General features: G+C 32.8%; 6 protein-coding genes and 1 long non-coding RNA gene across 10 annotated transcripts in view; 1 reads left to right on the forward strand and 6 right to left on the reverse strand.

The window, feature by feature from the left end:
- On the reverse strand, positions 4419-5775 carry LOC109353675 (eukaryotic translation initiation factor 5A-4-like). Its single transcript, XM_019596028.1, has 5 exons — positions 5579-5775; positions 5253-5375; positions 5116-5172; positions 4948-5022; positions 4419-4800 (listed from the first exon to the last, which is right to left on the reverse strand). The coding sequence occupies exons 1-5, from the start codon at positions 5699-5701 to the stop codon at positions 4696-4698; spliced, it is 483 nt and encodes a 160-aa protein (XP_019451573.1). The 5' UTR covers positions 5702-5775; the 3' UTR covers positions 4419-4695.
- Positions 6720-9220, reverse strand: LOC109342594 (SNAP25 homologous protein SNAP33-like). The gene is made up of 6 exons (XM_019580548.1): positions 9161-9220; positions 7889-8518; positions 7573-7666; positions 7358-7488; positions 7050-7147; positions 6720-6960 (listed from the first exon to the last, which is right to left on the reverse strand). The coding sequence occupies exons 2-6, from the start codon at positions 8432-8434 to the stop codon at positions 6861-6863; spliced, it is 969 nt and encodes a 322-aa protein (XP_019436093.1). The 5' UTR covers positions 8435-8518; positions 9161-9220; the 3' UTR covers positions 6720-6860.
- On the reverse strand, positions 10559-12988 carry LOC109353684. Its single transcript, XM_019596039.1, has 3 exons — positions 12815-12988; positions 12566-12601; positions 10559-12516 (listed from the first exon to the last, which is right to left on the reverse strand). Exon 3 carries the CDS (start codon positions 12415-12417, stop codon positions 10756-10758), a length of 1662 nt encoding a protein of 553 aa, XP_019451584.1. The 5' UTR covers positions 12418-12516; positions 12566-12601; positions 12815-12988; the 3' UTR covers positions 10559-10755.
- Positions 18540-21992, reverse strand: LOC109353694. Of its 4 annotated transcripts, none has more exons than XM_019596075.1 (3): positions 21909-21992; positions 20713-20863; positions 18540-20243 (listed from the first exon to the last, which is right to left on the reverse strand). In XM_019596075.1, the coding sequence occupies exons 2-3, from the start codon at positions 20855-20857 to the stop codon at positions 19027-19029; spliced, it is 1362 nt and encodes a 453-aa protein (XP_019451620.1). In that variant the 5' UTR covers positions 20858-20863; positions 21909-21992; the 3' UTR covers positions 18540-19026. The 4 variants fall into 4 exon arrangements, with proteins under 4 accessions (XP_019451620.1, XP_019451597.1, XP_019451604.1 ...); XM_019596052.1 differs by lacking the exon at positions 21909-21992 and adding an exon at positions 21792-21902; XM_019596059.1 differs by lacking the exon at positions 21909-21992 and adding an exon at positions 21646-21902.
- Positions 22772-24977, reverse strand: LOC109353755 (UDP-glucose 6-dehydrogenase 1-like). Its single transcript, XM_019596127.1, has 2 exons — positions 24894-24977; positions 22772-24376 (listed from the first exon to the last, which is right to left on the reverse strand). Exon 2 carries the CDS (start codon positions 24354-24356, stop codon positions 22959-22961), a length of 1398 nt encoding a protein of 465 aa, XP_019451672.1. The 5' UTR covers positions 24357-24376; positions 24894-24977; the 3' UTR covers positions 22772-22958.
- Positions 24305-27213, forward strand: part of LOC109353766 — a 12700-nt gene continuing 9791 nt past the window's right edge. Inside the window, exons 1-2 of the long non-coding RNA XR_002108485.1 lie at positions 24305-24378; positions 24888-25004. This is a non-coding gene — a long non-coding RNA (uncharacterized LOC109353766). The remainder of the gene's footprint in view (positions 24379-24887; positions 25005-27213) is intronic.
- The window catches only part of LOC109353746 (diacylglycerol kinase 1-like), a 5439-nt gene continuing 4320 nt past the window's right edge, over positions 26095-27213 (reverse strand). The window contains exons 7-8 of the mRNA XM_019596115.1: positions 26807-26944; positions 26095-26426 (exon numbers count right to left, since the gene is read on the reverse strand). Coding sequence (XP_019451660.1) covers positions 26277-26426; positions 26807-26944 — 288 coding nt within the window. The 3' untranslated portion in view covers positions 26095-26276. The remainder of the gene's footprint in view (positions 26427-26806; positions 26945-27213) is intronic.

Below are 27213 nucleotides of genomic sequence, written 5' to 3' on the forward strand. Positions count from 1 at the left end.
AAATAAAATAGAATATAAAAACATAACACATATTTATAATATGGAGATTAGTGAAAAAATAGATGAGAAGAGAGATAACCTTAAAAGTAATGCTAAAAAAAGGAATTGACATTTCAATAGAAAAAATAAGTCAATTTTAAAACAAACAAACAACATATATTTAAAAAATACATTTATTTTTTGGTAATATATATGTGTGATGATAGATATTAAAAATGTGTTTTTAAAATTTGTTTAAATAATAATCACAATATAAAAAATTAACCTTATATCATTTTCTGCAATTTACTTTCTAGAAACTAACTTTTTTCCTTGACCAAAGAAAACATATTAACTTATATTTAGTTTTTGGTTTACATACTCAAACATAAACATATTATAATCTTAAAGTTTATAAACTAAAAATATAATTTATAACAACATATTTTTAACTAATTCCATGATATTAAGAAAATTAGTTAAAAGGTATTAATAATCTTCATTTACTAAAAAAAACATACAAATAATTATAATTATTATTGGACACAAGTAATATATAATAAAGTGTTTCGATTAAAAGCTATATTAAAAAAATATAAAGCTAATCAAGTTGACCAAAAAATAATGGTAATTTTTTTTATAATTGAGTTGACTATTTATTAGTCATAAGAAATTTATTTTTATTCCTATTTATACGAGGTTAGATTTTACTTGTATTGAAATGTTTAAAATTTACTTAAAACATGTTATGACTTATAGTAACTTCATACTTATTTTGGATATATATTTATTGGATTTAATTCAGAGATTACCTAAAGTTACTTTTAAAATATTCATAAATTAACTTAAGATGAAATTATTGTATAAATAAGATATTTGAATCCAACTTTGTCAAGTCATGAGTGAGGATATTGTAGTTAAAATCGTTTCATACCAGCAGGTTGAACTGGTAAATCAGTGAATAAGTTCTAACATCGGTACGATATAATAATTATACTGGTCATGTAATCATGTTGGTCAAAACTGGCTAAAGTCGGTCAAAACCAGTCATATCGGCCGGTTTTCAATTGAACTGTGCTGGTCATACCGGCCGATTTTTATTTAAAAATAATTTTCTAATGAGAATAGAAAAAATATTGGCTTTTTATTCATTTTTCAACATTAGTGTTAATAAATTATATATGTATATCCAATTTCACCGGTACGTAGTTTAATTAGTATACTACCACTTGAACCACTATATCACTATCCTAATTGGTTTGATAACCGATACAGTATTAATAACACTTAGTCAAACTTTAACTATAAAATAATCACCATAAGCCTCAAACTTTCCATTTCTTAATTTCTTTGGTATTACTTAGATATCTTTTCATTTTTTAGTAAGAAACTAATATTTTTTAGGTTTGTGATTGTCCCTCTTAATAAATGTCATTCTCAAGAATCAAACCCTTAACTTTAGAGATTTAGTGATACTTTATACGACTGTATCAACAAGTTTTCATTTCTTAATTAATGTTTATCATTTTTAAATATGACATATTTATTTATTGTCTTTGTTTAACATATATATTAACGAGGAGTCACATGTATTATCCAAAAAGGTGACGTGTATTATTATAAATGTCAGAAAATATTACTTCATTCATATAATTATTTAGTTTACTTTATTCAAAACAAAAGATAATTAATAAATGAGTAAACTACATTGTTATGAATTGTAGATAAATTATACAAATGACTTCTTCTTCTTTATTTACACAAGCCATTCATACTTATATGCAAACATTACAATAACTACGCATACGATAAATAAGTGTTGTTTAAAAAAATAACTATGCTAGAAAATTCATCATGGATTGAGACTCTAGAAATGAAAATAAAAGTCTATCTTCCAATCCTATATGTTGATCTTGACCACAACTCTCACTTTCTTAGTAGAAAATTCAGAGTCTGTTTTTTTATGTATATTAATTATTATATGGAAAAGTTCAGTTTGCGGAGAAATTCCACTTACTTTAATAAAAAAATGTTAAACAAAACCATTAACTTCAGTGAGAAATTATAAATCATTTTACCAAAGGATGGTTCCAATGTCATGAGCAACCTACATTAGAAATTAAATTATAGGGTCATGTTTATATTACTAACAAAATTTGCTGAAAATGTCTAATTTGAGTATTGAAAATGTCATACAAGAAGGAATCTTGAGTTATTAATGATTCTCTTAGCTAATGCATTTAGCAATTGATTTGATAAATAAACAATCATTACAGAAGTTATTATCATAATTACACAAGTTGGTGGTTGAATTGGTCATTTTTTATATTAATTTTATGAGATATTTCTGATAATAACCTTGTTTATTAATAATACACAATATGATGAATTCGATATACAAATATCCAGTGCACATGATAAACAAGGAAATTATGTAATTATCCATGATTGATAAATAGGTGAAAGTAACCATTTAAATCAAAAATAAATAGGTTAAAAAATGATCAGCGAGGTTCAAGTGGTACATGTTTAATTCATCTTAAGCAATGTCTCGGGTTCGAGTCTTGCGAATGAAAATATTCGTTGGAAGAATTAGTCTCATATACCGGTGGATGTTTCTGACTTGAATATGATTGCCTCCAGTGCAAAGATACGTGGGAACAAAAAAAAGGTTAAAAAATGGAAAATGGTAAAGCTAAAACAGGCAAACATGCTATCTTTTAGAAGCATGCACCTATATTTCCTAAACAAGTTTTATTCTACTTTATAATTCATTTGTAAGAAAAAGCATAATCATGAGTTGCCTTTCATTTCCTGCAAGGGTACACAGCAAAAAAGTTCATTCTTTTAAATGTATAAATAAATCGGAATGTTTTTTCTTTTCTCCTTTGTGTGCATTATTTATATTTAAATGCTTCACATATTTTGACAAAGTTGGCCTGATAATGATTACCAAAGTTATTAGTGCCACAATGGTATCATATTGGTTTGTTTTTCTTGAAAGAATAAATGTAATGAAATGAAGCATAAAAGGAGGTGGTTGGGGTGAGTTTAACTACTTTCCGTAATGGAGAAGCTATTGTTAGAACATGTGGTTGCGATTTTTTTAAACTTTATTATTAATTTTTATTTAAAAATAATATAAAATCATGATTGTCAGAAATATTTTTTTACCACGTATTATAACTCTATCCAGCATTGGACTCTCAAATATATGAGAGGACTACTTCCAATTTGGGTCGGTGAAAGATTGGCCACAATATATCATTCAGCTCAAGTGGGGTTTGAATACAAGCTTTTGCTTTATAACTATGGTTTACTTGGTGCATATATATATTCCCTTTTATTTCCATATTTGTCTGCAGTTTAGTTGGTTCAGAAAGCATTTATCTCCTCTCTTTTTTCACACCATTTCTTTAAAGTTAACTTAATTCACACATGTTTTATAGGGTTAATAAATAAAGTATAAAATTGAGGTTGGGTTTTAGTTAACATATTGGAGCCAGTGGGGTATAGGATTTGTGGGAATTAGTGGGATTGGGTTAATATATAAGCAACCCGATAAACATGTTCTTTTTTATCATAAAGTCCTAGATGGGTCAGGGTTTAGTTTTTTTATATTTTTTTGGTGTTGTAGTGGTTTTGTTGTGATGTTATGAGGCATGTGCCATTGGAAACAAGCAAAGCTATGTGCACTTCAAGAGCATAAGATGATTAGACGACTGACACAAAGGGCATAAAAACACATGTTGGACAATGTCTGAACTTAATGTTGGAGTCAATATATACTGAAGTCAGAAAGAAGAATTGTGCTATTATGGATGCATCAATCAAGGGGAGGATGTTATAGTGTTAGAATATATATATAGTTAGTTAAACCATCAAAACATTGGTCTAGTGGTATAAAATTTCACTAAATCTCCAAAATAACTAAAAGAATAATGTATTACTGATTCGACACTAACTAATTAGATGTAGTTTGAGTGTTAGCTAGTGCATTTTGTAGATGTATAAATATTAAAACTGCTTGTAGTTCTATTAATTCAAGGAAAAACAAAGTTCATTTTCTGCAAATTCTTTCTTCTCTCAAGCCTCAAATACTATTATTGAGATGAAATAGTCTTCTTATACCTTTTCAATTTAAAGTATATTTTCATTTTTCTTATGAAAAATTATATTTTAATTTAAGTTAACTTAAATTTAATAATATGCATTATTTATCCATATAGACTAACATTACGGTCATTACCCTTAAAATTTAGGATAATAAACTCATGTTGTAAATGTTTGTTTCATCTGTATAATAATACTGACATAATTGTTATATAAGTTCAGTACAGGTTACAAGAATAAGAATGATGCTACTATAGTCCTTATTCATACTATTATTCATCATCACATTCATGGTTTATTTGCATCTAGGTTCTTACAACAATAAATGCTTTGAAACGTGCAATCAGTGCATACCACATCATAAGATTCCAACACTGCAGTCAAAATAAAGATAACTTCTCACAAGAGAAATCCTCCTTCAGAGGGAAATCACAGGACAACAGAGTAAAGAAAAGAAGGCTTACATAAACAGCCTTGGTAAGAATAAGAGTCTGACTAGAATTTATAAGCCTGGTCTCCAACAAATAGCTATAAAGAAGGCTTACATAAATATCTTTGCTTCAAAATAGAAAAAAACAACAACAAACACTGCACCAGTTGAAACTAGTTCTTTGGACCAATATCCTTCAGAGCATTGATCTGTTCCTCACCCATAGCAGACATAACAGAAACAACAAGGTCTTTCCCCTCAGCAAATCCATCCTTTATCTGCAGAGACCAACCAATTATACATATACATATATATACCCAATTAGATAAACAACAAAGGAATAATCACAATAGAGAAATTAAGAGCATTCTGAAAGAGAAAACGCATCGAGGAACTTAAGCCGAAGCCATTAGCTTTCGACAAACCTGAGCAAGCAGAGCTTCATCAGTGGGAAGCTTGAGGTCATCCTTGGTGCTACCATTTTCAGTAAGCAAACTCAACTACAACATCATTTGAAAACAACAATCAGAACAAAAAACAAGACAAATTCATGGGTGAATGAAACAAATTGTTAAAGAAAAATAACGACTCACAAATCCATCCTCAGCAATATCAATGAGCTGGTAATCAGTACGATTGACATGAGGAACCTGAAAAAAACATAAGATAATAAATCATAAAAAGCACAATAATAATTAAAAATAAAAATCTAATAAAAATAGAGACATACATCACAATTGTGGGAAGATGGAACAATATCCTCAAGCTTCTTAGCAGTGAAAATATCAATTCCAACAAAATGACACTTAGCATGACCATGCTTACCAGTCTTGGAAGTTGAAACTTCAACAACCTAAACAAAAAAGGAACAAATTTCAAAACCATGCAATATTAAAGTATCCCTAATAAACAGATTAGGTCTACAACAATAACAATATATGCTACCAAATCTACTTATATATATATATATATATATATAAACAATGAATCAATAACCTAAACATTAAAATCAAATTAAAATTGATATGATTTGGAATTATAAAAAAATTAAAGAACCTTGCATGGACGACCCTTGATAACTATGTAACCGTTCTTACGAATAGTACCAGCTTGTTGAGGATAGGTTTTGGAGGCTCCGGCATCTCCCTTAGACTCAAAATGATGTTCTTCGTCAGACATGGTAATCTTCAATTCACTGAAGAAACTCAACAACGGCTTCGATTTTTCACTCAGATACCAAAACCACGATGCTTTTCGCGTCACGGTTTATATAACTAGGGTTTCACTTCTAACATTTTCACCATTGGGCTTCGGCCCACAAAATGTTTCCTTCAGTTTTATTTTAGATAGGGAAAAAAATGAAATTGTGGTAATTTCGTCCATCACTTTATTTTATATCTCAATTTGGTAATTGGTTCCTCAGATATGTTAAAGTCACGAATTTTTTTACAATGTTTTAAATTGTGGTTACTGCAATTATGGTTATTTATGGTTATTGTGACCGTTGCGATACGAATTGTGGCCGTTGTGGTGTGAATTATTTTGTGAGTAAAAACATAATTTTTACTTTGATGCGGTTGCATTGCGACTCGATGCGGTTGCATTGCGACTCGATGCGGTTGCAATGCGGCCTGTTGCAGTCGCATCACTGTAATTCGGTATCACACCGCAATTGCGGTATGATGCGGTTGAAACGGTCACCGCAATCACAATATTACGACCATATAATCTAATGGCTTTATTCCTGAGAACGATACTTGTTGAGATAAGCAACCACATAATCTAAAAGAGATTATTTTCTTACTTATTATAGAGTTAAAGATGCCCTTAGTAAAACAAAAATTTACTATCAATTTTACTTGAAGTCAATGTCAGTAATAGAGAGAGGAGAATTTGTCGATGGAAAATTATTTGTAATTCTGAAAGGAACTTGTAGTTTCTTCTAATTCTTTTCATTATCCTTATGTTCTATGGTTGCTTCATGAATGTATGCTGAATTTTATGGTGTAAGTATGGGTGATATTTACCATCATGGTCAATGTTTATATGGCTAGGTTGCGAAATCTTGGATCATAGGTACTTTTGTCTTTTTAACAACATGAATAAAATACTAATATAATTTGGAAAAGATACCTAATTGCTTGATTATACATAAATTTATGGAAAGATCATAATTTTGGGAGCCACCACCAAGGGAGATGAGTGAAATGAAGCTTTGAATTGGTGCACAGTTAAAGTGAGCATAGAGTTTACATCATAGCAATACAATAGTCTTGTATGATAGATCCATTAGAGTATCAGAAATGAATCATGAGAAGTTCATACGAATCAACCAAACTTATTTTCCAAGTAATCGACGGCCGCGTTGATTGGCACCTTTCACACGGGAAATCAACTCATCCATATCATTGTCGACATGACTCAAGGCTTTGTTATGCCTGCCATCAACAAATGGAAGAAATCATTGTGAGCAGAGGACACATAGAAATGAGAGAAACAATGAATAGAAGAATGCAATTGGACTAACCTTTCGATTTCAGATCCCATGTCAATAGCCATTTCTTTCAGCTCTCCCAATAGATCACTTAAACCTGACAATGCATCATCTTGCTTACCCTTTTCAACCTGTTTCAGGACGTACCACAATTCAATTCAATATTAACAATTAAAAGATGAAGAGAATCTAAGTGGTTAATGGGAGAAAGACGAAGAGACTTGCAAAATTATCGGATCATAAATAGAACTACTTTTCATAGCTAAACTATAGTAGAAGTCACCAACGCTGATTAATGACACATTTAAAGCTTGTCATGTTAGGTCTAAGTTGATACAAACCTCGACTTTTTCAAGTGCATTTGTTGGTTCTTGAGGTGGTGTCTGTGGTTTCGGCTGCCCTTTGTGCACAGAAGTCAATCCCAGCTTCTCTCTCTGCTCCAAATGGTTGCCCTTACTTCTGACCGGATCATCTGCATATCATGAAGCGCGTTATTTCTAAGCGTCCCAACATAATTAAAATTAACAAGGCCGGCAAATGCAGAGATAATATTAACCTCCAAAGATAACGGGGCCTGTAATGGCACGTGTCTTATTCGGTCTCCAAGTTTTACTGAAGAGGCCACCGAGGCTACCTAAAAGCTTTTCTCCCTGTAGACAGTAACAAGACAATCAAAATCTAGTCATTTTTAGTGTAGAATACAAATTGAATGCTCTCTTCACAGGGCTGCAGAACACAAGAATGTCATGAAGAAACACAATGTTTTCATCACAAAGGTGAAATAACATGTAGGATCGTTGAAACAGTTTTATGAATTAACTTGGGCGTAACAAGGCCGACAAAAAAAAACTAGGGCATAATAAGATTAATACCCGACTTAAATCCCGATCGATGTCAGCAGCAACATAGTGACTCCTGGTAATTTGCTCGCCTTGTTGATGAAGGGTAACTAAAGTTTGGGTGGCATCCTCTCTTATTGTCTCTGCTATCTTCAAACAATTGTTGACAGATTTTGTAGTCTCCTCAGCCTTATAAACAGCATAACCCTCCAACTTTTGCACCGATTTATTCTCTAATCCCCCAGCATAATGGAAATCATTCTTATACCTGTTTCGATCTACTGATCGAAGGGCACACGGAGACGACGAAGAGTTTGTATTGGCATCAACATCACCAAAAGAGTTCGTATTGGCATCAACATCACCAAAAGGGTTCGTATTGGCATCAACATCATCAAAAGGGTTCGTGTTGGTGTCTAGTGTAACTAGCGCGCGTTCTGACGAAGTCTTCCTCGATGAATTATAGTTTTTGTTATCCTTTGTTTCATCATCAGAATCAAATGGATTGAGCCCAGATTTAAAAGGACCACCTGAGCTAGATTTAGCAGCTTTTAGAGGAGATCTATTTGAACCAAACATTCTGTCTCTTATTGCAGAATCGAGTTACTGATACAGATGGAAACAAGAAAGATCAACAAATAAGAAACAACAGATAGTTTCTCCCTGAAAAGGCAAGCAAGTGATATCACAATCATGTACAACAAGAAGCAAAAGGAACCTAAATTTCAAATTATTGGTTCAAAAGCAATGGATTTATTAAGCCAAAAGAAACATATATTCATAACATCAAGTGCAAAGCTTAACGTGAAAAGATAAAATCAACACATAAGAAGGGAATCTCAAACTATTGGCATTAATTTTTGGAAGCATATATATAAGTTTGATCGTACCCTCTAAAAGTCGATGAAATCAAAGTAATAAGAGAAGTTAAAACCGAGTGTTTGATATATTTTGACAACAAAAATATCCATGCTAAGAAAATAAAAGAAGTTATTTTCGCATAAAAAATAAACACCGGATCTGTAAGAATAGCAGAAACATACATCAATATAGAACATTGAACTACAAATTGATCATTAGATAATCAAAACAGATACAGAAATGTGAACAAGGTTAGAAAAATACAGAAGAAACCCACATTAAGATAGAAATTTGAAGTGAAAAACGACCGTTAGATGCTTATAGCATATGCAGAAAACTGAACAAGATATGACAAATCAAGCAAGACCCAATGGGGTTTAAGGGCTGCTCTCAGTAAATGAATAATCAAAATCAAAACTTGTAGAAGAGAAGTGAAGTGGGTACCTGCAGAAATCCACGGAAAAGTGCAGAAATAGTTGTAACAAGTTGAAGTTAGAACTCTAGATTCGATGCTGAACTGTAGCAGAAGAGGGAATTTTTAAACAAGTTTGGTAATTTAGAATAGGTACAATTACAATTAAATAATTGAATCATATAATATAGATTCATAAGTTAAAATATTTTGATGACATAATGCATAAATTTAAGTGTTATTTATATAACACCATTTCAGTTGATAAATCCAATGTAAAATTTAAATGAACACCCATTTGAATAGAAGAAAAAAAAATCATAGATCCGAGAGAAAGGAAAAAAATAATGGAAAGGATCCGTTAATTTTTATAGCTATAGTCCCCTTTGAAATACACGCCTAACTAGTAACTACATAAGCCCAATTCATGTAAAAGGAGGCACAAGTGCATTGTAGAGAAAAGGATAAATACATAAAAAAATATAAGAGATTTTTACACTGTTAATACATTATCTATTATTTATATTTTATTATCAATGACTATTAAATAAAAATAATACAAAAAAATGATGGATAATGCAGTGACTATTGTATCTACCTTTTCTCTCACAAAAGTTGAGGTTTTACTAATACTCAAATAAGCTAGTTGTCTAACTTATAAACTACTTGGCATACTTACAAAATACACTCATAATATTTTATTGCTTGCAACAAAATTGTGGTTTTTCTCATAGAAAAGAATATAAAAAAAGGGTGATCTTTAGTGACTTAGCTTAATTTACAGCATGCTGCATTTTACGTCAAGTTTGTGCTGCTGCAATGTAATTTCATAGGGTGGTCCAACTTATTATGATAATTGATAATTAGTAGTGATTAGTGAGAAGGATTTATTAACACACAAACTTGTGTGCAAGTAAGAAAAAGAAACAAGGGATAAATAGGTGGTGTTTCACGAACAAAGATCACATGTCCCAAAAAATTCATGTCTCTATGTCCCAAGTCAACCACATTACAACAACTAATCGAAAAAAATTTGTTTTCTGTTTTTATGATTTTTTCTTAACTAGTTGGCATTTTTTGATAGGATTGGTACATAATACGACTCCAAATCTTGGGACAGATGATCTTCATCCGTGTTTTACATGCCATCTTTATGTGTGTTTCATAAAAATCAACCTTTCTATCCCCTCATTTGTATTGACACTATCCCATTTCTCATTCATATTCATTTTTCTTTGATGCAAAGTTAAATAATCAACCCCACAAACATGTCACTTTTGGACTTTATACAACCAAAGTGCATCTCTATATAGAAAGCAACAGACATAACTATAGAAATCTGTTACAATTCCTTGAGTTTGTTTCAAAGTGAACCAAAATGAATGAAAGTACATATAGCATCAATGGTAATAGAAATTTAAAAGAGTACATACAGAAGAAAGTTCATCTCATCTTATGAACTAGTTGAAAAATCTGAGCAAAACAGAAATACTTTCAAAGAAAGGAGACATGAAAATCCTGTAAAGAATTAATGAAATGAATGCAGAAACATTTCTATACAGTTTGAATCTTCACTCTGAAGTCTGAAATTGAATCACTGAAAGAATGAGCTATGAGGTTTAGCACTTTAGCTAGTCATGACGCCTATCGGCGCCTCCTGCTTGTGATTGTTCTCTACTAACCAACAGGTTCTGTGAGAATCAATGTAGCTAGTACTTCCCTCTTCTGTTGCAGCAGGAAGATTGAGATCAAGGAACTCCCTAATTTCTTGAACTGGTTCCTCAACTACGACTTTTTGAAAGTTTTTAGTACTCTCGGAACCGATAGCCAAATGAGATCTCTTGTGTCCACCCAAGGCTTGTCCAGATTGAAAAACCTTAAAGCAAATTGGACACTCATGCACTTTGCTCTTCTTAGACTCGGTAACTGTGTCTGCTACCTCATTATCGTAACCAGCAGCGTTCACTTCAGGTTCAACCAGATATTCATTGTCAATGTTCTTCATGAACTTGCTTTCGGTAATTGGATCAGGAGAGAGCTCATTTTCAATGCTGTTTTCACTGCTCTCTTTCCTTGTAACAAAGCAGCTTTTGCTCCTCTTGTGACTAGCTCTATGGCCTCCGAGAGCTTGGTATGAGTGAAAGATTTTGTTGCAAGTTGCACACTCAAACTTGCCTCTCTTATGAGTATTGTTGCTAAATTCAGCTGCTTCTGAAGCCTTCTCTGCCCAGTTCTGAAGAGACTTTGACTTCAATTCAGAACAAAAAAAGTCTGTCTTAATTGAATTGTACTTGTTAGTTATAGTAGACTTCGATAAAACCGATTCTGATCCATTGACTCTGTCCTTTCCAAGTTCCACTTCAGAATCCTCCAATGCAGACACATAATCAAGCTCACATTTCTTACCTTTCTCATTCTTGATGAACTCAGCAGCCAAAGGTTCAGAATTTTTCCCTTTGGAGTTGAGATTTCCAGAAGCAGAATTACCAAACTCCAACTTCTTCTCACTTTGCTTGATCATTGTTGCAATCTCATAAGAACAATTGAGCACAGGCTTCTTCATTTTCTCAATTCCAGTTTGAACAGAAGATGAAGGTTTGAAGTAAGCAGAGTTATAATCAGAGAAATGATCAGCAACAGAATTAAAACCACTCCAAGGACTCAAATCCCTGCTAAGCATGATCAAGCTCATGGCAACATCTTCTTGCTCTTGTTCAGCCTCGGAAACCGGAGATGAAAAGGAAGGATTGGCAGAACCAACTATGTACCTTGTTCTTCTTCTCTTTGATCTTCTTCTCCTACTTGGAGCAGTTGCTTCATTATCCGATTGGCTATCCGAGATCAGCTTCTGATTGTGGCTGCTGCTAGCATTGTTGTTAGTCACAGAATCCTGATCCTCCACCAAGCTATTGTTGTTGTTGTTGGAAACTCTTTCTTTGTCAGTGTGACATTTCATGTGTCCAAACAAGGCTTTCCATGATTGAAACCCTTTGCCACACTCTCTACAGAACTTTTCAGTAGTGAGAGTGAGCAAAGTGTCTTCACTTGTTGAATCTGCAATCCTCCAAGTCTTCTTCGGATTCTCCCGTAAACCGTAGCCAGTGTTAATGGTTGTTCCAGCTTCAGAACCAACAACCTTTTCTTTTTCTTTGTCTTCGGTATCTGCTGATGATGACAAATTTGTGATATGAGCCCTCACGTGACCCCCTAAGGATCTACCACAAGGGAAGCACTTGCTACAGAATTTGCACATGTATTGTTGTTTCACTGATTCTTGATCTTCTTCCATTGAATTCTCAATTCTCAACACGGATCAGAGAAGCAAAAGGGTTGTTCTATTCAATACTAAATCAGAGAATATCCAAGAATGCTGAATTCATCGATCTCATAGAGTGAAAACCAGCAAGACCCGGATCAGATTATGGAAGTGAAATTCACAATTCAGAATTCACATCACCTTTTGCACTCACTCACTGCAAAGAGAAGATAAAAGAGACACATGATCTAATGAAATAAGAACAAAATCACAAGCAAGTGCAAGATCTAAAGCAGAGTAAAAAAGGAAGAAAAAGAGAGAACGAGTAGTAAAGAAATTAAGCAAAGCTAGTACTAACTAGCTACATGGGTAGTTGAGTTTTGAAGAAAAGATTAAAACTTCAATAAGAGTTTGTGTAAGTTGTTATTACCTTCGATGGTTGATGCATGATGATGGCGATGAACAATGCAAGAGAGAAAGGAAGAGAAAAAATAGAAGCTTTTATTCATTTCTCTCTCTTTCTATGTTTTCAGAGTGCTATATTTGGAAGAGAAATCCATGCATGGAAGCAAAGATGAGAAGGATAGCAGCACGTGTACTCAACTGAGGATACTACGCCACTCTTAATCCAACGGCATTTCATCTGTCCAAGTAAGCACACATGGGATCGAGAGTTCGGTATCGGATGAGATTATAACATGTGACAAAAAAACTTTTTAACGACCATAATTTCATGTTGTTTTACAATAAAAATTAAAAAAAATTCATCCTCATATTTCAATATTGGCTTCTCTAGTGCGGGAATTGAAATCGTTTCTTCTATTAAAACTAAGTTCACTACCAACTATTCCTTCCTTTGTCTTGTTATTATGGAAAAGCAAAATGCAAAAAATGCTTCCATTCTTTGGCTGTTATTGTTCTCAACTTTCTATTACTGAATAATGGTTTTTATTTGTTTCATATCCCAATCAAAACCCCTCTTACACACTCAATAGTATTGGTGAATTTTATAAGTTATGCCCAAATTTTGGAATAATTATTAGCTCCATCTAGTAATTAGTCTCAATGTTAAACACATGAACTATGTGATAGCAACAAATCATGCAAGCTAGGGACTATGAGTATCGGAGGAGGAAATGATATCCAAAAGAAAGAAAATGTTATATATAATTACACTTGTATCCTCATATTTATTATTTATTATGATACAACAAATTTATCCGTGAAGCTACATGAAAAAAACTACATTTATCTCCATTAATTGAGAGGAGTTTGACCCATAGATGAGTAGAGAAATTAAAAGTGAGTGAGTGATGCAACCAAAAAATGGCACATTTATTTGCGTCCACGAGTTTATCACCATGAAGATAAGTTGCTTTCAACTCTGTACATATTTTATGTCTCAACCAATTAAAAAGTGACACATACATAAAATAAAAACACAATTTTATATTATTGGTCAGGAATATGGTGCATGTGTTTTTTTAGACAGAAAATCCTAGTTCTCACCATTATGCCTCTTAATATATTGTTTTCTTTTAATATATATACTTTTTGGATCAATGATATAAAGTATTGTAAATGCTAAGTTTTATTCCAAGAGTCGCTTACAATGATAGAGCTAAATTATCTTGGCATGACATGAATTATTGAAAGAGTTTAAAATCTATGTAGTGATAGTGAAAAGTTTTTTATACTGTGAGCATATTATTCACCGTTGATTTGTAATACTTTTGTTTGAAAGTTAATGATAACTAACATATGAATGGTAGAGATTTACTGACAATGTAAAAAACGCTTAGTGTGAGTATATATATTAAATCTTTATTTAAATTGGGGGCTACTCATTAGTGATTAAAGGAGGAGTGTTATTATGTTAATGCCTTCTCGTATGCTAGTTGTGTACTCAATCCTTATTTTCTTTTGCCCTCAATTTGGAAAGGGCTTAGAAAAGTAACCCAAGTGAACTTCAAATTTTACTGATTTATCTTTCTTTTCTTTTTTTAACTTAGTGGAAACAATGTTATTATTGTGATATATTTGTCTTCTTATATTTTGTAAGGGTATTTAGTCTATAATGAAAATAAGTTATTTCTTTGAAGTTTAAATTAGTGATGAAGCAACTCAAATGTGGCTTCAATAGCAATAAGTCTAAAATGCTGTTGTTGTTGGTTTATTTTTATAACTTTTGGCTTTTTTATATAAAAATATATGTAGTAGAAGAGAAAGCATGTGAATGGAGCATATGAGAAGAAATAATTTAATGAAATACCATATGGAGGTTCTAATATTTAATATTAACGTGACATATAAACTTAATTTCCAATTGAGCTACCAACTATTTAAGTCACACCTAATCATAATTGATGAAAATTATCACAAAATGGTATCCTCCATTCGTTAATCGAAAGGTCTATATTAATACACGTCATGGCAAATACACTAATGATAAGAAAACTTTACATAAATGAACTTTTTATAGTAGAACTTTTAATATTACAATGAAGATTAGCATTTCCTATAACATATTCTATCCATGTATATAAACTATATTATAAATCACATATCAACAAGTAGGTTTTATTTGGAGTTAAAATATATATCCATAAAACCTCGACCTGTCCGAATCTAAAAACGTGTGTCAGAGTCAGTGTATCTATCTACATCATGCATGTTTCTATGGATATTACATGCACGTTGTACCTATCAAAGTATGATTAAATATGTAAAAACTATGTACATCAATATTAGTTTAAGGTATCTATCTTTTTAGTACAAGTTGTTTATTTTGCAGCTGTGATTGCATTGTTATTTTAAGACAAAGGAGCATTGGATCTAAGTTCATATTCTCACTTTCCTAATTGTTGATGAGTATATATAATGAAATAACATGTTTATTATTAATAATACAGAGAAAATAAAGTATTTATCTTTTCATTAATGAAGAGGGTCCATGTTTTATTAGCAACTACTAGTATTAGCTCCATCAGTCTCGACAACTTAGTACAATTGTTAGCTATATTTTTTTGCTTTTGGATATGTTAAAGTGTGAAGTCCTATAATTAATAGAGCTAAATGTGTTAAATAGTTTATAAATAAAAAACTCTCATTATCTTCAACTTTTGGTAAAAGATATGTTGTGTTATTTATAGTTATTCTCCGATTTTCAAATAATCATGAATAGGCTACCAAGACTTAAACTCCCCCTATGTTTTAATGGATGATTATATAACATTAAATATATGGTTTCATATGTTTATATAAAAAGAATATGATTGGACCCTTTATCACCTGAATCATATAACTTAGGGAACATGTGCATGCGCATAATATGAGAAACTATGATCAGTGGAAGTAACAATGTACTAAATGCAACTTCAACAATAATCTAAATCACAAAACCCATGTGTAACATATAGAGAAGAATCATACATAAAGCAGATTTGTTTATATCTATGGTCCTGCATTAAATAGTTGTTTGAAGATATATCAGTGTGTATATGGCACCCTCATAAGCTTCACTTAAGAGGGAAGATTATTGGTTCAACAAAAAGTGACAAATATAAAAGTGGAAAAGAAGTTTGTACTTTGAACACTCACCACTCACACTACTTGTGTCTCACTCTATATATGTAAGATACCTTTCTTAAGGTTTATGCATTCTAGTTCAACCATTTCAATTCTTAACTACCCATGAATGTGATCAAGATAGAAACAGTGTCGGTGCTAATGTCACTGAGGTTTACACATGCTTTTGTGTTTAGATAGACACATATTATCCTTGCTTAGTTAACTCTTCCACTAGCTATGTTAACTTTTTAATAAATAAAATGGTAGATCTAAACTCACTTATGTACTAATTTATTTATCCACCCTAAAGTTGATTTTTTTTTGGGAAATTACCTTCATATCACATGGCTTATATTGGTTAAAGCAATATACTTAGTTGCTGTAAAGAACTTGATTAATTTTGAACCTTTCTTTACCACTATTTTTTTCACATTAAGATTCACTAGGGGTTTTAAGCTACTTTTTTTTCAGACACCCTCTTCATGTAATTATCAGAAGGACAGATTCACATAAAGAAATTAGACAATGGTTGGTTAAAGATGTAATAGATATCTTAGCCACTTTGTTAAGGTTTCAAATTTTTATTAGTTAGTTCAGATGTGGCTGTGATATCAGTAATTGAAGTTCAAAAATGATTAGAAAGTAGCCCTTTCTTTTTCTTTGAGGTAGGTGATTAGATAGAAGCAGATACTAATTTGTTATAAGCATTATGAGCTTTATTTTCTGGCAGTTGAAACCTTATAGTCTTATAGATTAACTTCCTTTTCAGAAAAGCTCAGTTATAAATAAAATAAGTGATTAGTGGAAAATGAGACCATAAACTTGTAATATGTTAACATTCACTTCATTTTCTTTTTCTTTACTATATATCAAAGGTGCATGCATGTGTTGCATCATACAAGTAATAATGGTACATGTGTTAGAGTGGAAGTTCTCACCAGAAATGCTTTGGGGATACTCAAAAGGAATTATTAAGCTATCATATAAGAAAAAAGAATTTTTTTGAGAAAATAATAATAAGTTCTATGATCAAGTGGGACCAGTTATGTAACTTTCCTTTGTATGGTAAGTGTGGTTTGGTAGAAAAGAGCACCATTATAGCATTTCAAACTTTGTATAATTATATTTTAGTGCAATTGGTTTAACTACTAAGTGATAACAAAGCAAAATGTGTCATGCCAAGTTATATTGGACTAAGCAAAGTCATATGGGCATGGGAACCAAAACTTTTAATATGAAGATATTAGGGGCTCACTGTTCTGCTATACTTGCACTATCACTAGCCTAAATTCCATAAATTCATTTATGATTTACCTAATCTTCTGCTCTGAAAATGAGTGGCTTTCAAGTTTGAAATGTTCCAGCCTAACCTTAACCCATGATTGTCACAGCCTTCACATTCAGCATCATTGTGCTATCTTTTCTTTCATCTAATGGGTTGTCTTTAGAGTTAAAGGGAAAAGTTGGAGTAATTCTTGTTGTTCAGAAAATGGTAGAATCATGCTTTAGGTGGTTTGGTTATGTGTGAAGGAGAGTAGATAAAATAGAAGATAGTCCAATTTCTAAGGGAAGAATGATGTCAAGACAAAACCATATGCAAAAATATACGAAAAGATTTAGAGATCAATATTTTGTCAGCAAACATAATTTATTATAGCAAAGCAAACTTCACCTACCGAGATTAAGACTCTATTTTTATTTTTATTTTATTGAATGTGTTGTCTTAGTCTTATACTTTCATCTGTGTGTGTAGAAATCTTATAATTGCCTAAATATGTAAGTGGCATCTTTATTAAGTGATTGATATTTCTTTAACATTACAGTCTATGTAATTGCTATCCTTGAAGTTAAAGGTGTGCTATTTCGATCCACATGATATAGAAGTAAGCATATTAATTTATGCATTGGATCTAATGCAAAATATAATCATAATCAGTAAATCAGGATAAGAGTTCCTTAGTCAATATTTCAAGATACTGAGATACCAGTCACAAATAGGATATAGCTGGTTTCAGACATCTACAAAATAAAGCACCAATAGTAAGAAGTAGCAAATCCACAATTTCATTGACTTTAAAACAATGTGATATTAACATCACATGCACTCATGTTCTCTAAAGGATTGTTAATAAACTGTTTCAAACATGGTTTCCAGAGTCTCTATCCAGCAGCAGCAATTTTATGAATATGTGAGGGGCTTTGTTAATCATTAAGCCAAAGCACAAAAAAAGGAAAGAAAGAAAGAACAGCTTATGTTTAATACCGACCAAGAAAAAATAAAAACACTCCATGGTCTTGTTTCTTATGATGCCTCTGGAATCAGAAAACTTATGATTAACAACAGAAGTATTTAAAAGGTATGGATAAAAAGACTAAGAGTCTCCTTAAGTATCACTTCAGATTCAGAGGAAAAGAACCCTAGTTGCAAGCTAAGAGAATGTTATATTGGAAAATGTGTATATATATATATATATATATATAGTGCTTCAAAAGCTAGTGGACCTGGAGTTCCAAAACAAACTTACCATTATTGCCCAAATCACAAACATGGGAGAACTGTTCACCTAAACTCTAACTAAAATGAATGAAAGGAAATATTGGACTAGCAGATTTTATTAAGGATTTACTAATGCAACATTACATCATGAAATCCAAATTGCATGTTCTTACAAGGATGATGGTTTCTACTATCTATTTTCTCCCTCCATATTCCACCACAAAGTGGAATCTCTTATAAAATTAAATAATTTTACAGTTCTAAAAGGACTTGAGAAGATAAATGGGACCTAACTCGAAACCAAATCACCTTCCAAAACACTATTATACAATGAAGGCTCCTTTTTCAGTATTATGTCTAACATACAAAGGAAAAGATGAACTTTCATTATGCTTAGTGATCAGAGATTAATTAGACATATAAGTCTCCTGTCCAGATCATTCTCTATATCACCATAATTGCAGAGTCCAATTTGAAAATTACTAGCTCAAGCTCTTCTCATTTATTTCCTTACTCCTTCTCCAAAAGCCTCTTTGATCATGCTGCATCCACTAGGTAAGAAGTCAATTTTACTTTTAGAGCAAAACAGAGCCAGAACCCCAGACTTTTGCATCACAAGGCTCCTTGCATACCCCATTATAGTTGCCATGCCAATGATCACCATTCTCAGCCTTCACCTGGGTCTCCTGTGGGGCAACTCCCACATCAGATGATTTACATAAAGCATCTCGAACATCTTCATCAAACCTCACTTGCCAAAGAGGTTGATCCTGGGGTTGTATCAGAGAAGGGGGACCAAAGGAATGAGGATTCACTGCAGGTTCATATATTGAATCATCGCTGACATTCCTATCGGTAAAATCTGCAGTTTCATTAACAACACAAGTTTCATCAGAGGCATAGTCATCATTATCTTGTAGATCATTTTCATGGCAATTAAAAAGACAGGCATCACCCTCATATACAGGGGACTCAGCTATGGAATCCTCGTCTTCCTCTTGAGTTGAAATTTCATTGCCATCATCACCTTGCCATTCATCATCATCACTGTCAATGTTCAAAAAGCTATTTCTGTTCTGCTCTGCCCGCCTTCGAAGCATGAACACATTAAAGTAGTAACAGACTATCTCCCTCTTGGTTTTTAAAGGAAAAACAATGGAAAGATAGTTCCAGAAATTCCTGCCAAGGGTTGCGGGGTTATTGAAGACAACCTCACAAAATAGCTGCTCCTCCTCGGCACTCCATTTCGCTGCCACTTGTTCTCCCATGTCAGACAACCCCAAGTCGGTGAATTTCTCATGACCAAATGTTTTCACAAGTTTCTCTCTTGCTTCTATTATATGTTGTCTGACACATCTAACAGAACCCTTGTCTTCACAGCTACAATCAGTTCTGCCTTTTCCAACTCCATCATCATGGACAGATAATTCCATTTGAGGCATAGGGATTATGCAGGTTCCCATTAGTCTTTCTTCAGCTTCATCCTGAACAGCATCAGAGGCCCTTGGCCTACTAGTGGCACTGGAATCCCAAGCTGGAATATCAGCTTGATGATTGGCTCCAACAGGGATAAGTTTATGAGGAGGGTTTTCAAGAAGTATGGAATAGATGTCCACATAGCGAACTATTGTCTTCATTGGACGCTCTGGACTGAAATACTCAGGTACAAAAGGGAGATACACAGGTGGTTCTAATTGGACATCTTCCCCATTATTGATGGTCGCCCAAGAAGGAACAGAAATGCCTTCAGGAAAGCTTTTTTCTAAGTCCACAGCTCCTTTAGGAAGTTCAACTGTTCAACAAAAATATCATCAGCTACGTTAACTACTTACCTTATCAGTATTTGTCCTCCACAGATTAGGAAGCAAGAGTATATCAAATGCCTTTTGCGGGACAAAAAAAATCATTTTGTTGAAACTACCCATCTCTTGATAATCACAATCTGATGTCGGAAAACATTACCACTCAAATGCCTATATATTTTCAGATGCAAATGTTCAAGCAGTAATGTATGAATGGTCCCAAAATTTTAACAGACAAATATTAATTAAAAAATGAAAGTGCAAGTTAACAACCTAAAACATAATATTTAATAAACCACCTCAAGAAAAAAGATGAAAACAGGAACATTCTACAAATTCATAGCAACGTCTTTTGGAAAAGCATGTTCTTTGATTTATCAAATTGCACAGTTAATTTTTAACCTTTATTATTGGGAGAGAGGGTTCCTTAAATTCACTCCCCTCAACTCAATTTCACACCTGATGTTTTGGGTATCTGGCAAGCAGCCTCAGGAAAAGCAGATTCCGAAAATGAAACAAGCTGATCACTAGGTCCCACATGTTTTGGGTGCTTGAAGGACCCATCAAGCATTTCTTCAACATCAAAAGGACGCTTCTGCACCATGATTACCTGTAAGAAAGAACAAGCCTGCCTCACATTTGAACCATCGAAGTAATTATTTGGTATTGATGCACCAGAACAACCACAAAGATGGTTAAAAGCAATTAAGAGGAAAAATATTTTTAGCAAGAGGGATGGATAACAACATTTGTTTGCCAACCTCTGCCAAAGAACTTATATACACACACACACACACATATTTATAGGTTCAGTATATCATTGAAACAGCTAAACCAAAATATGAATTTGGTTCCAACTTCCAACCCATTTAAATATGATCCTATGAAAGGCATTCTAATAATGAAAACCACTACCAATGAATCAATTGGGCGCACTAAAGAAATGTTCCATAACATGCAACATTGTTCACCCATGCAATCATTAAATTGAACATACAAACAGAATCCCAAACCAGAGAGAGTTAGAGAAATTATTCCATGACAGCCCGCATTGCAGTTATAAATGAAGATGACTATACAATATAAGAGAACCCCATGCGTTGAAAAATATCTGACCAAATGGCTAAAAATATTAAATTTATTCAACAAAAAAATAGAAAAAGAAGAAAAAAACTTCAGATTGCTGAATCGGACAGTACCTGCTCGAATTGAAAGCAGTGAATCCGAATTACTCGATTGAATTAAATTTCCCCAAAAAATAAGAAAATCCCCAATTTCAACAAGCCCAAACCTAGATTTCTGGGCATCGACCCACAAACCAAAAGGAAAGGGTCTGAACGAAATCCCTAAAACACAAAAAAAAAAATGAAAATTGCTATGAACAACACCTACCCAGAACTCAAACAAAAAAACGATCGCTTTTCTCAGATCCGTCACGGAGAAGATAAATAAAGAAAATTACGTAACCCTAACCCCCAATAACAATCACCAAAACGACCAAAATTGGGATCAATCGATAGAGAAAAATAAGAACTAACCGATTGTAGAATAAATTGAAAAGTTATGGGGAAATCGGAGATCGATTCGAGGAAAAAAGAAAAGGAGATTGAAAAACGATAATTGAGACAAAAAAGGGGAAAGGTAAGTAGGGTTACCTTAATTTTCTGTTTCGTGAGTGGTCGATCCGAGAAAGGAATTGAGTGAAAAAACGACACGTGTAATATGTTAATTACGAGAAATGCCCTTCATAATGTGAGGACAGAAACAAGTGTTAGAAAGCGCTATATTTTGTCGGTTACATACTCATATTGGTTCAAGTGGTGACTGATTGATTTTCTTTAAGTAAATTTTCAATTTGAATCTTATGGATAAAAATATGAGAATTAGCCTCATATATTTGTCTGTAGATGTTTCTGGCTCAGATAAGATTGTCTCGTGTGTAAGGCCACGTGGGAACCCAAAAAAATATTTGTGGCGGTAGATTCTGAATCAGGTAGATACCACAATATATATCGGGACACGTGGCGTAATTAGGAGTTGATTGTATTGGGTTTTCAGTTCTGTTCGTTTAACTACTTAGTCCATTTTTTGTTTCAATTTATTTTTTATTTTAAAATAATAAAATGTTAATTATTTTTTTACTTTTTAGTTCTGTTTGATGTTTTGAAAATAAATAAGTCAGATCATAAATATTATAAGCATTCTAAATAAATCATATTTGATAATAAATGTTGTTAGTGTTTTCAAATTAAAAGTCCATGCTTTTAAATAAATCCTATCATATAATAAATTAATTAATTTAAAATTTTAATAATGGATAGGTGATAGCTGAAGCAAGTGACAAAAGATTCACTCTAGATAAAGTATTGTACTAGTCAGAGTACAGATATATTAGGATCGTCCAACATTTATAAATAGTTAATACTTGTCTGAGCAGACTTAAGAGAATAAGACGGTTTGTCATGCCAATAGCATCTAATGGAAAATAATAATAACTAATAGCCTTAATAACTGTCTCCAGCAATATATAACCACAAAACAATGTGTAGGATCCAGTAACAATGTCTGTGCTTACCTGAATTATTTGATGACACTCAAAGAAACCAGATTTTCATATTTGCCTAATGAAATCATATGGTAGGATCTTGAGTCCAATTAAGACTCTACATATGATTTTGAGTGCATTAAAAATAGAGAGATGTGTGCTAAGGTTGATGTATATTGTTCATCCACTGGTGTAATGGCCTTCCAATTGAGTACACAATGAATCCAATCTTTGTCAGCTTATCAACATTCAATATGTTTCTACCATCAAATACAAATGCTGGTTTTTGCATATTCTCAAATACTCTTTGATAATCAAGTGTCTTAAACTCATCCCATTCTGTAAGAATGCAGATTCCATGAGCATCTTTTGTTGCCTCATATGCATCACTCACAATACTAACATGCTTCACTTCAGAATCCATTGACAAATCTTTATGAATCTGGTCCTTACTAACCCTTGGATCATATATGCTCAAGCATGCATTATCTCCCAAAAGACCTTTGCAAACATCAATAGCAGGAGTTTTTCTAGTGTCACTAGTGTCTTTCTTGAATGCAAATCCTAACACTGCAATCTTCTTACCCGAAACCGTGTTGAACATCGATGACACAACCCGGTTGACAAACCTGCTTTTTTGGTAATCATTCACCTTAATTACTTGTTTCCAGTAATTTGCCACTTCTATTAGGCCATTGCTCTCACAGATATACACCAAGTTGAGTATATCCTTTTGAAAACAAGAGCCACCAAAACCAACACTAGCATTTAGGAACTTAGGCCCAATTTTGGTGTTTTTGCTGAGAGCATCAGAAAGCTGTGAAATTTCTGCTCCAGTAACCTCACATAATGCTGACATAGCATTAATAGATGAAATCCTTTGAGCCAAAAAAGCATTGTCAGCTAACTTTGACAATTCTGCTGACCATAGATTTGTTGTTATAATCTTATCTTCAGGCACCCAATGATCATATATACCCTTCAACTTAAGGACAGCCTCATGCCCTTCAGGACCTTCCCTCCCTCCAATAAGAACCCTATCAGGATTTATAAGGTCCTGAATGGCAGTACCCTCAGAAAGAAACTCAGGATTTGAGAGAATCTGAAACTTGACACCCTTACTGCTATTGTGTGTTAGAATTTTCTCAATTGCCTCTGCTGTTCTCACTGGCACAGTGGATTTCTCAACAATAATTTTGTCTGACTTTGACATATCAGCAACCATCCTAGCTGCACTTTCCCAGTATGTTAAATCTGCAGCTTTTCCAGCTCCAAGGCCACTACTTTTTGTTGGAGTATTCACTGAAACAAAAATTATATCTGCCTCAAAAATGTGTTTTTCAACATCAGTGCTAAAGAGAAGATTTTTCCCTCTACACTGCTTCACAACTTCTTCTAGGCCAGGTTCATAAATAGGGAGTTTCTCACTGTTCCAAGCTGATATTCTAGAGTGAGATATGTCAACAACAGCTACTTCAATTGATGGACATTTGAGAGCAATAACTGCCATTGTAGGACCTCCTACATAACCAGCTCCAATTCCACATATCTTCACCATTTTCTTTAGTTACTTACAATCTGTAAAGGATGTGTGATAGAGTTTCAATTTGAGGTCAAACAATCTTTTGTATTATGCTTATGTGAAACAACAAAACATGTATCATGTGCATATTTTTGAGATGATAAAACATGTATATGGTTATCTTTCGTAACTCTACCTTCTTTGACTTTTGCAAATTGGTGTACTGACTCAATGTACCGTCGTATTAAATTAGCTTGTAAAAAGATCACTTCTTGATTTCTATGTACTGGGCTGGCACCCCTTGTGCTCTATTTTAATACAATTTTCTTATCGACAAAAAAAAGATGAGATCCTAGAGTTCCAAACAAGCACTATGAAATTGAGTCACATAAGTCTCAAAAAATTTCAGATTGAAGTCACAAAATGGGTCTTGAACAATATTTGACAAGATCACTTTTTTGGATTCCAAAACATAACAAATGATATAGAAAATATTGACCACATGTATATATAAGCAAACTAGGATATAGTAAACATGTCACAAGAGTTGAAAAGGTAAAAAGCCAGAAATACCTTATATTATATTTGTATACTATGTTTGTCTTCCAAGTTCAAGGTTCAAACTTGCACCACAAAGCAGAGAGACACAAGAAACAGAGAGGGATAGTGTATAAATGAAACATTGTTGATTTGTGAAGTTTTATATAGGTGAGATGAAATTTGTTTCAATTTCTTTTTTGGTTTTGATTCTCTACCTTAACTTCCTTGCTTTACTATTGAATTAATGACTTTAGATACAATTGATAAGTGATGACTACTAATAATTTATGAGTGGTCAAACTCTATACTCTATTGTTTAAAAGTGAGTTTGGAATTCTTCATTAGTTGGGCAAAGTAAATAAGATAAGTGGACTTGACATTATATTTCGACTCAAATCATATTTTTGATGAAATTATTATTAAATATTTAACTATTAATAAATTGATTTCTTGACCTCGTAAATAAGGGAAAGTTTTTATTAGCTAAAATATAAACTTTAATTTTGTACTATTTATGTCTTGACTCCACTTTAACTGAATATCTTAGAAGTTAAAAGTTATGAGCCATACTAAATTTAAAGCATTATTTAATCATTTGGGGAAGACTTTGTAGTCTTCTACTACTTATGTAAAATGTTTGTGTTAGGTGTTACTTGTTAGTGTCATTGAAGCAAGGATGGGAAAGTTTAATTGGCTTCTTTGTTGATGGAAACTGCTACTCAACTTTGCTTTTCTAGTCAAAAGTGGTAAAGGCACTTGAAAATTTTCCAAGTATGCTCGATCCATTGTACATGGTAGAAAACAAAGAGGAAAAAAAGGGAACATAGTAATGTGTGTTTGAAATATCTTGGTGGAAAAGGTTAAAGAAAAAGGCATTAATGAGAACAATATAAGAATTAGGATCCCTCGACTCTTCCTGAAACTGATTCTACAATCAGTTTCGCAATTTTCCTAACTGCCACCCTCCTAAGCCTAACTTTCTATTTATAGGCTGCTAACAACTTAACTACCAAGGATGAGGAGGAAAAATTTGTTATTTAACAACCAAACTTTCCTCATTCTCATTTTATACACATGCTTTAATTCAGGTTTGGTGTTGGCCTTATCACATTTCAAGGAAAAAGTATGGTTCATTGTGTGACAAAATCAACTTACAAATCATCATATACAATGCTAAAATAAAAAATAATATATGTTACAAAATATTACTTCAAACATTTTTAGTAGATCGATCTAAAAACTAATGTTATCATCAACTTCAAACATTTTTAATTGACATAATATACAAGTCTGCCAGCAAGCTAAAACAAAATGTGTTAAAAGCAAAGAGTAATACATTGAGTATACAGTATATATGTATGTATATAAGACAAGTGCTATAAAATCTCTAATGACTTTGTGAAAAGGAGAAAACTTCTAGGATAGCCTCAGTGCCATTTCTTGAAGAAGAGCTCGTTTCTGTGAAGCATTAATTACATTATTAGTTTCAGCATTCTCAAGCACATCAGTGATTATTGCAGCTGCATGACCAAGGGGTTCCTCAACCGCCCTTTTCAACATGAAGGCCTAAACAACCACAAAAGAAGAAAAATAAGCTTAAGTTTATGTATAATTTATCTAGTTTTTGAACAGCTAGAAAAATAAAAACCTGCAATGGTGTTAGAAAATCAGATATTAACTTTGTACAAAAACCAGACAAAATCATATTCTATAGCACTAAAATTTTCTTAACAACCTCTAGCATTTCATGATATATGGAAGTCGTGAATTTCAGAGGGAGAGGTCATTTTTCATTATGAAATCATTAAAAATGGGTAAACATATGCCTGCCAGTTTATACAGGAATGCAATACAGGTTAAGATTCAGTAATACGAACACTGTAAAAACATACAGAAATAGGTATATCGAGCTGTTATGCAGAGTAGAATAGTTCTAGAATGATAACCTGGCCATGGTGGGTTATGGAAATTGTGCAGGGTTTCTGAAACCAAGGCTCTCCATCAACTTGGACAGGAAATGAGGTAAACAATTGTATCTTAATCGATTGTCCTTGTGCAAGTCTTCGAGCTCGAGAAAGCCCGACCTGTTTTGACAATGACATTGTTAATCGATTTGAGCATGCATGACATGTCTCTGGCCTAGTCAAAGGCGTGTCCTTCTAAAATGAAGGAGAGCTTAAATTATAAAGGGATACCAAATTGAGGTAAATTGTTAAATTAACACAGACCACAGACTAGAAAGAACTGGGATGTGGTTCAGCCTCCATGCAGAAAACGATAAAAAACCACTTTTGTACGTTGGTTCTTAAATCCAGAATTTTTGCTTAGATTTAACCATTTAATTCAAACAAAA

Source organism: Lupinus angustifolius, chromosome LG01 (assembly GCF_001865875.1).
Source record: "Lupinus angustifolius cultivar Tanjil chromosome LG01, LupAngTanjil_v1.0, whole genome shotgun sequence".
NCBI lineage: Eukaryota > Viridiplantae > Streptophyta > Magnoliopsida > Fabales > Fabaceae > Lupinus > Lupinus angustifolius.